At 41.1% G+C, this 10,099-nt stretch overlaps 1 protein-coding gene across 1 annotated transcript in view; it reads right to left on the bottom strand.

The window, feature by feature from the left end:
* Positions 1-7,064, bottom strand: part of MAGT1 (magnesium transporter 1) — a 64,839-nt gene extending 57,775 nt beyond the window's left edge. The window contains exon 1 of the mRNA XM_011968462.1: positions 6,780-7,064. Within this exon, the coding sequence (XP_011823852.1) occupies positions 6,780-6,977 (198 nt within the window). The 5' untranslated portion in view covers positions 6,978-7,064. The remainder of the gene's footprint in view (positions 1-6,779) is intronic.
* Between the last annotated feature and the right edge of the window lie 3,035 nt (positions 7,065-10,099).

Raw genomic sequence — 10,099 nt, 5'->3', positions numbered from 1 at the left:
CACACCCGGCTAGTTTTTTGTATTTTTAGTAGAGACGGGGTTTCACCATGTTAGCCAGGATGGTCTCGATCTCCTGACCTTGTGATCCACCCACCTCCACCTCCCAAAGTGCTGGGATTACAGGTTTGAGCCACCGCGCCCGGCCCACATCCTCCTATCTCTATTCAACCATATAGATATATAATCATGCCAACAAAAGAAATATATGTACTTTGAATTAGTTATAAATATGTGGAGTTTTCTTACACAAAAATTCTTGAATAAACTTTTTCAAGCAGGTCTACATAAAAAATTTATGGCCAGGCAAGGTGGCTCAAGCCTGTAATCCCAGCACTTTGGGAGGCTAGGGAGTGAGGACTGCTTGAGCCATGGAGTTCAAGACCAGCCTGGTCAACATAGCGAGACCTAGTTAGTACAAAATATTATAAAATTGGTCGGGTGTGGTGGCATGTGTCTGTAGTCCCAGATACTCAGGAGGCTGAGACAGGAGGATCACTTGAGCCCAGGAGTTCGAGGCTGCAGTGAGCTCCGATCACATGTCACTGAACTCTAGGGGGGACAACAGAGCAATACCCTGTCTCTAATATATATATATATAATAGAGAAATTATAATCCTTATTCACAATGACCTCTAATATATATATATGTATAAGCATATTTGAATTCATCTAATACTGACCACAACTTTGTCACATGTATATCTCCATGAATGAGATATATATATATATATATATTTATGAGGTACATGAGATGTTTTGATACAGGCATGCAATATGTACTCATCACATCATGTAAAACGAGATATCCATCTCCTCAAGCATTTATCCTTTGTGTTACAAACAATCCAATTATACTCTTAATTTTTTAAATCTACAATTAAATTATCATTGACTATAGTCACTCCATTGTGCTATCAAACAGTAGGTCTTATTCATTCCGGTTTTTTTTTTTTTTCTGTACTCATAAAGAATCCCCCCTCCCCCCACCACCCCCAGCTTCTGGTAGCTATCATTCTACACTCTATCTCCATGAGTTCAAGTGTTTTCATTTTTAGCTCCCACAAATAAGTGACAACATGCAATGTTTGTCTTTCCGTGCTCAGCTTATTTCACTTAGTATAATGACCTCCAGTTCCATCCATGTTGTTACAAATGATAGGATCTCATTCTTTTTTATGGCTGAATAGTACTCCCAAAACTTATTCGTGTCTTTGTTCTAACCATCAGGGTTTATTCATAAAAATTCTTCATATTTTCAGCTTTCTTAATCATCTACCAGTCCTCAGGTATTAGTATGAAGTAGAACGAAACAAATTCTTAGTTAAGGTATACATTTCCAACTCCCTCCTTAAATTAAGAGATCTGGAACAGATCTGGAAATATAACTGGCAGATAATTACTGAAGAAGACAGTGAACAGAGAAGCGAGCATTTTTAATCCTTAAATGCCATCTGCTCCATTATCAGTTCACCTACTTCCTGGATAGGGTTAAAATCTATGGTTGTCCCCTTTCCTTAGTTTTTTGTTTTTTTGGTGGTGTCTCCATTTATTTGTTCCGCAATTGCTACTAAGCCTATTTCTCTGTAATCAGATATTTTCTAGAGAACTGCGGGGTTTTTTGCACATGTGATACCTTCAAGTATCAGTTCTCACAGCAAAGTTTTTCCAATGATAGCCTGCCTTGTTAAACATCCCAAAAAGATCAACTGGAAAACATTTACCACCCAGAGGAATCTCACTTTATTTTCTAACATTTACTTAACGTCTTTCTAACATTACCTAACGTCTTCTATATGCCAGGTACTGCATTAGGTACCTTACAGCCCTCATCTCATTTAATTTTCACAATAGCCAAAGAAATCAGCATTTTTTCCATTCTTCTGATGAGGAAAATGAGACTCAGAGTAACTTGTTAAACATCATTGGGGGTGGATTAAAGCATATCCTTTTTAAAACTACAGACTTTTTTGGAAAATTGGGGAGGGAGACTCATCTGCCATCCTAGCATTATGATGACCAGTTTTATTATGCTTCAGTATGCATTACGTGTTCATCACTTTCCACGTTTCATATTATTTGTTTATTATTATAGATTCCCAGAAGAAATATGAATAATTTTATCAAAGACCATGCTTTTTCATTTTTATCATGCTGCCTAAGATAACACCAGATGTGAGGACGAACAACTTCCCTTCCACAAAAAGGGGAAAGGATTCACCATAAAATAAAACCAGTCGCTGCAAAAACAAGCCTTTGTTGCCTAGCAGAAAACATAGGCTTTGGAACTAGACAGACCAGTGTGGGATCTCAGCTCAATTTCTTAGAGCTGTGCTTCTCTGAGCAAGCCCCCAACCTCCCTCTTACTTACTGTCAGCTCCCTTATCTATCTATCTACCTATCTATCTGTCTATCTACCTACCTACCTACATGGGGTGGACAGAGACGAGCCTGGCTATATTGTTCAGGCTGGTCTCAAACTCTTGGCCTCAAGGGATCCTGCCACCTCAGCTTCCCAAAGTTCTGGGATTATAGGCATGAGCCACCATGCCTGGCCAGTCCCCTCATCTTTCAAGTCCCATCATCTTCCAAAGGGGGTTGCTTACTCTGCAATGTTAATGTGTGGATTATAGATAATGAGTATAAACTATGGTGCCTGGCATGTAGAATGCATTCGACAAATATCAGAGAATAAATGGCTGGGCTCAGCAGCTCACGTCTGTAATTCTGTCACTTTAGGAGGCCAAAGCAGGAGGACTGCTGGAGGCCAGGAGTTTGAAACCAGCCTGGTCAACATAGTGAGATCCCGTCTCTACAAAACATTTTTAAAAATGTGAAAAGGAGAATAAGGCCATGTTCCAATGAAAGCATTGTTAAAGGTATGAATAATAAGCAGGCTAGCATTCCATTTAACAACAGACAACTATGAGGAACTTGAGTGATTTTTAATCATATTCATTTAGGGGAGGCATCTTTTAAAAATAACATACACACACACACACACACACACACACACACACACACACTCTTTTTTTTTTTGAGACAGAGTCTCACTCTCTCATTCAAGCAATTCTCATGCCTCAGCCTCCTGAGTAGCGGGGACCACAGGCATGTGCCACCATGGCCGGCTATTTTTTTTTTTGTATTTTTAGTAGAGAGGGAGTTTCCCCAAGTTGGCCGGCCTGGTCTTGAACTCCTGACCTCAAGTGATCCACCCGCCTCGGCCTCCCAAAGTACTGGGATTACAGGCATGAGCCACTGCACCTGGCAAAAAAATAGATTTTAAGATCAGACAATATCCTATTATTTAAAGTCAAGTTTACTATAGTAGATAGACCTGGAATTTTTTTAAAATAGTGTTTTCAAAAATGGACAAAAAAAATGTTCTGCAACAGAACACCTATATTTTGAAACTGTGTCTAAGGAATACCATAGTAATCTTTTCAAAAACAGCCTAAACCATTCTCAGAGAGGGAAGGAGGAAAAACTAAATCATCTTTAGCAGCCTATATAAATTACATGCTTACTGATGAGAAAATCCAATTTTATGTTGTGAAATCTAAGAAAACCTACAACTGAGAGAACGGATTCCTGGCTGAACACAGTGGCTCATGCCTGTAATCCCAGCGCTTTGGGAGGCCAAGGTGGGTGGCTCACTTGAGCCCAGGAGTTCAAGACCAGCCTGGACAACACGGCAAAACCCCATCTCTACAAAAAATACAAAAAATAACTAGGCATGGTGGCACATGCCTGTAGTCCCAGCTGGGAAGGCTTAGGTGGGAGGATCACCTGAGCCCAGTGAGGTCATAAGGCTGTACTGAGCTATGATCATTCCACTACACTCCAGCCTTGGCAACAGAGTGAGACCCTGTCTGAAAAAAAAATATATATATATATACACACACACACATACATATATATATATATTTATTTATTTATAAAAAGAAAGAACAGATTCCTGATTTTATATAAGTACACAGTTAATTCGATGTTTGTTGAGGACATTTTGACAATGCTGGATGTGAGGTAAAGAAAAATTAAGAAGTTTCAGCATTCAAGATGCTTACGGTGTTAGGGCAAAGACTGGCATATAAACAAGGACAATACAGGTCAGGCACGGAGGTTCACTCCTGTAATCTTAGCACTTTGGGAGGCCAAGGTGGGAGGATCACTTGGCCCCAGGAAGTAGAGGCTGCAATGAGTCATGATAGTGCCACTGCACAGCATGCAGCCTGTGTAAGAGGCCCTGTCTCAAAATACATACATACATACCTACAATAACTATATGATGTGCTGAATTCATCTCAGTTCACCTGGAGGCACCAAGAAAACTTTAGCCGAGGAAGAAAGAAGATACTGTTTGAGCTAAGACTTGAAGAGCAGGAATCTTCCGGTGAATGAAAGGGTGGGGTAAGAGAAAAGGAAGATATTCTCGCGTAAGTCCTGTACATGCATGAAAAGGGTGAATGTACTTCCAAGAGAATACAGAAGGATCAAGGAAGGCATGTCATCTATTGCCTTAACATCAAATTCACATAACATAAAATTCACCATATTGACCATTTTAAAGTATACAATTCAGTGCTGATTCCTTAAAAAAAAAAAAAAAAAAAACCAACCTATTTTCAGCTAGGCCATTCTGCTTCCAGTTCAGTGAGTCAATGAGTAAATTTAATTTCACTGGTAGAAATGTTAAGTTTTAAAAAGCCTTCACTTTTTTTTTTTTTTTTTTTTTTGAGACGGAGTCTTGCTCAGTCGCCCACGCTGGAGTGCGGTGGCGCGGTCTTGGCTCACTGCAAGCTTCGCCTCCCGGGTTCACGCCATTCTCCTGCCTCAGCCTCCCGAGTAGCTGGGACTACAGGCGCCCGCCACTAGGCCCCGCTAGTGTGTGGTTTTTTCTTTTTTGTATTTTTAGTAGAGACGGGGTTTCACCGTGTTAGCCAGGATGGTCTCGATCTCCTGACCTCATGATCTGCCCGTCTCGGCCTCCCAAAGTGCTGGGATTACAGCATGAGCCATCGCGCCCGGCCAAGCCTTCACTTTTCAATTAAAAAGAACAAATGCACTAGGCACAGCGGCTCACACCTGTAATCCCAACACTTTGGGAGACCAAGGCGGAAGCAACACTTGAGCCCAGGAGTTCGAGACTAGCCTGGCAACACAGAGAGACTCCGTCTCTACGAAAAGATAAAAAAGTAGCCGGGGATATTGTGGCACATGCTGGTAGTCCCAGATATTGGGGAGGTGGAGGTGAGAGGATCACTAGAGCCCAGGAAGTCGAGGCTGCAGTGAGCCATGATCCCGCCACTGAACTTCGGCCTGGGTAACAGAGCAAGACCCTGTCTCAAAAAAAAAAAAAAAAAAAGAAAGAAAAGAAAAAGAAAAAAAAAAATGTGGTCATTGTGGAAAATCAGGTAATACCAGCAATACCAGCATGTAAAGTAAAAAGTGAAAACTTTCTGCTCATAGACAGTCCCAACTGCCCAGAGATAGCCACTGTTAAGGTACTGTCATGTATCCTTACAGAGATTTCTCTATACATACACATATATTTATATATAGGGGATGCTGTTGTTTTCAGCATAAAAAATTTGTAAGACATAAAATTATGTATTGCTCTGCATCTTGTTTTCCACATAATAGCTTAGGATCCTCCCAAAGAAGGACATCAATTTCTAGTTTCAGTGTCTGAGCCTGCTCACTTCATGATATTTTTGACAATTGTATATTTTTATTGTACTCTTTGCCAATCTAATAAGCAACTCATTAAGTTTAATTTCCTAGCTTAGTTTTTCTTCTTATGTAATAGTTCGAATACTTAGAAACATAGAGAAGATAGCTTTCTTTCTTAATTCAGTTCAAGTAGAACAAGTATCTGAAGTGCTTAACTGGTATTTTTAAAGTATGTGTACAGTTCTTCTGTAACAGAGGAAGCACAGAATGTACAGGAAATAGCGTTAGAATGACTGAAGTAGGGTTTGAGTCCTTGTTCATTTTCTAAATTTAAGACTCTATTTTTCTCATCTATAAAATTAGAGAGTATAAATAATTGCTAGTAGTCTTAAAGTTCTAAGAGTATATGACTCCAAATCACGAACGTTTGAAAACACACTGTTAAAATTCCTCTACTTGAATTGCTTAATGGTGAGAATACTGTATCTCCTCCACTTCCCAAAGCCTATAAATTCCACAAGATCTTAGTTTTGTTCATTTATGTATACCAAGCGCCTAGAACATTGCCTAGCATGCTTACATTTGTGGAATGATTGAAAATGGTTAGGAGCTTTCAATCTGGTAAATTGTCTTGAAACAATTATTTGGACAAAATAATAAACCTGGCATAATTTCACTCTTCGGTCTAACTCTCACACTCCTGAAATGAAAATGCTACAAAATAGAGAACTCTTATACATCATTCAGGGAGTTACAACTGCCAACAGTAGAGAGTCTCAGATATTCTACTCCCGGGATCTAAGTCGAACTCCCCACCCCCAACACCTGACGGGGCCCACACTCAAAAGTGTCAAAACTCATAGCTATGCAGATTCACAAGCCTATAGAAGTCGGGCTGTCACCTACCCTACCCCACTCTCAAACTCTACATCCCCAGAAGACGAAGAGTTACAGTTCCTTCTCTCACGAATTCCACAACTCCGAAAACCGCGGAATTGAAGCCGTCAGGCATAGAAGCGGCAGGGAAAGGGGGTTGGGATGAGGCGAACAGACCCTCTCAAGCCCCAGTCATTGGGAAAAGTCCATGTCGCTGGAAACCGCGTCCTCACCTCCTTCTTTCTTTGGGCAGAGGCCGAGGGAACGTCGTAAACGATGAGTAGCGCCACCGCCATGGTCACAGAGACACACCAAACCCACCAACGCGCTGCCATGTTCGCTCCTCTCCCTTCTATAAGCGAAACTTTGCTCCGGCTAGGTCTGAGGGTGGGGCGTGAGAACAGGCAAATCGACCCCTTGCCTTTCCTCATTGGTCCAGCTCAGCCCTGCCGGGCGACCCCTCACATTACGTCACAGTGCCCTGGCGCTACACGCCAGCTAACAGACGGTTGATTTCTAACTGGCCCCGGCAGGCCAATAGAAAAAGGATAATCTGGAGGTTTTTCATTGGTCCGCTAAAGATAATGACCCGCCCCTTCCTCGATACGTATACATCTAGCGCGCTGCCGCTTTCCAAGCACGCATGCGCAGTTGTGAAATATTGCGGCGTTACTGAGTCCAAAATGGCTTGAAGTTGCTAGAACGGAATAGTTCACCCAAAGGCTCATTTAGAAGTCCTTGGAATTCGCTTCCTTCATGTAATATTTTAGAAAAATGGGACCTAGCCAAGCGAGGGATAAGAGCTATCTAGTCCGTCATCCTGCCTCCAAAGTACTTCAAAGTGAAAAAATAAAAGTAGGAAAGCAAAAATATACCTAATATCACTGAGGGAAATTTAAAAATGTAAATATGAACAAGAGCTTGTTGAATACCTATTGTGTCCTAGAAACTGTGCCAGGGGCGCTGAAAAAAGAGGACATCCAAGATTATTTTTAAAAGTTTTTATTTATGGCTTTTTTTGAGATGGAGTTTCGCTCTTGTAGCCAAGGCTGGAGTGCAGTGGCGCGATCTCGGCTCACTGCAACCTCCTCCTCCCGGGTTCAAGCGATTCTCCTGCCTCAGCTTCCCGAGTAGCTGGGATTACAGGCGCCCACCATCACGCCCGGCTAATTTTTCGTATTTTAGTAGAGACGGGGTTTCGCCACGTTGGGGCAGGCTGGTCTCGAACTCCTGACCTCAGGTGATCTGCCCGCCTCGGCCTCCCAAAGTTCTGGGATTACAGGCGTGAGCTACCGCGCCGGCCGGCTGCATTTTTATTTTTATTTTTTTTTTAAATCAGTTAAACTCCTTGACTTCACTATTTAAAGCACCAACAAGGACTTTAATTGCAGGGTACAGACAGCAAATTCCTTCCTTTTATTCATTATTTTGTTTGGGGGATGGGTGCAAAAGTAAGGTTGTAAAGAAGAAAAACACCAACAAGATAAAATCAATCTGCCTGCAATTTGGATTCATTTTGATGGTGTGGAAAATATTATATGACTATTATTTTAGGCGCTACTGGAAAAAAAAAAAAAACAGGAAATTAATTTCAGTATGTTGGAGAGACAAGGAGATGGGATGGAAAGAAAAATAGCTGGTTCTTAAGTGAAGAGATGTGAAGTAGAGATGTGAAAAAAATTAAATTATTTATGGAAACTTATATTAAGAAAACGCAGGCTGGGTGCGGTGGCTCATGCCTGTAATCCCAGCATTTTGGGAGGCCGAGGTGGGTGGATCACCTGAGGTCGGGAGTTCGAGACCAGCCTGACCAACATGGCAAAACCCCTGTCTCTACTAAAAATATAAAAATTAGCCGGCCATGGTGGCGCAGGCCTGTAATCCCAGCTACATAGGAGGCTGAGGCAGAAGACTCACTTGAACCCCGGAGGCGGCGGTTGCAGTGAGCTGAAATCGTGTTATCACACTCCAGCCCGGGCAACAAGAGTGAAACTCCGTATATATACACACACAAAAAAAGAAAATGCAAAATAAAAGTACACTGAGACAAACTGTGTGATTCAATTTATATGACATATGACATTCTGGAAAAGGCAAACTCATTGGTACATAGAACAGATTAGTGACTGCCAGGGGCTAGGTTTAGGGAAAGGGGTTGATTACAAAGAGGTCAAACAAGGGTGTTTTTATGATGCTAGAACTATTCTGTCCTTAATTGTGGTGGTGGTGACATAATTGTATGCATTTGTCAAAACGCATAGAACTGTACACTAAAAAGTGAATTTTACTGTGTGTATGTTTTAAAAATAAAAATTTTAAAGTTTAAAAGGGATATCTTACCTATCATATTGACAAAAATCCAAAAGCTTGACACTACATGCTATTAGCAAGGCTGTGGGGAGACAGGCACCCTTTATATTAATACATTGCTGGCCGGAAGGCAAAATGTTACATCTATAATTTGGCGATATCTAACATAACTACACATATATTTATCCTTTAATCCAGCAATCCCACTTCTAGTAACCTACCTTGGAGAGATACATCCAGCAATATGAAAATACGTGTGCACAAAGTTACTCATTTCAGCACTATTGAAACTGAAATATTCTTGAAACTACCTAAATGTTCCAACATAGGAGATTGATGGAATATACTATAGCACATATATACCACAGATTTTGCAGCTGTAAAAAAGGAATGAGGAAGACTTATGTAAAACGATAGTGGATTTTTATGCTACATTTGTATAAAATAGAGAAATAAGAAAACATACAGGTATTTGCCTATTTTTGCAAAAGGAAACACATGAAAGATAAACCAGAAAGTAATGAAATTGGTTACCCATAGGAATTGGTGGAAATGGAATGCAACAGTTGGGAGGGAATGACACTTCTCTAAGTACACTAGTCTGTTTAGTTTTGACTTTTGGAATAATGTTAATATTTTCAATAGTCAAAATGTATTATCAAATCATTTAGTTTTACAAGATGAAAAAGTCTTAGAGAGATGGATAATGGTGATAGTTGCACAACAATGTGAATGCCATTAATGCCACTGAACTGTATGTATTTTGCTTTTTGTTTTGAGACAGGTCTCAGGCTAGAGTGCAGCGGTGCGATCTTGGCTCACCCTAACCTCCGCCTCCCTGGTTCAAGCAAGTCTCATGCCTCAGCCTCCCGAGTAGCTGGGATTACTAGCGTGTGCCACCACGCCCAGCTAATGTTTTTGTGTATTAGTAGAGAAGGGGTTTTGCCATGTAGTCTTTTCTTTTGTTTCTTTCTTTCTTTTTCTTTTCTTTTCTTTTTTTTTTTTTTTTTGAGACGGAATCTTGCTCTGTTGCCAGACTGGAGTGCAGTGATGCGATCTCAGCTCACTGCAACCTCCGACTTCCTGGTTCAAGCGATTCTGCCGCCTCAGCCTACAGAGTAGCTGGGATTGCAAGCACACGCCACCACGCCCAGCTAATTGTTTGTATTTTTAGTAGAGACGGGGTTTCACCATGTTGGCCAGGATGGTCTCGACTCCTGACCTCGTGATCCACCCACCTCGG

Source organism: Mandrillus leucophaeus, unplaced genomic scaffold, assembly GCF_000951045.1.
Source record: "Mandrillus leucophaeus isolate KB7577 unplaced genomic scaffold, Mleu.le_1.0 Scaffold844, whole genome shotgun sequence".
Taxonomy (NCBI): Eukaryota; Metazoa; Chordata; class Mammalia; order Primates; family Cercopithecidae; genus Mandrillus; species Mandrillus leucophaeus.
This window is presented reverse-complemented; position numbering and strand designations above follow the sequence as displayed.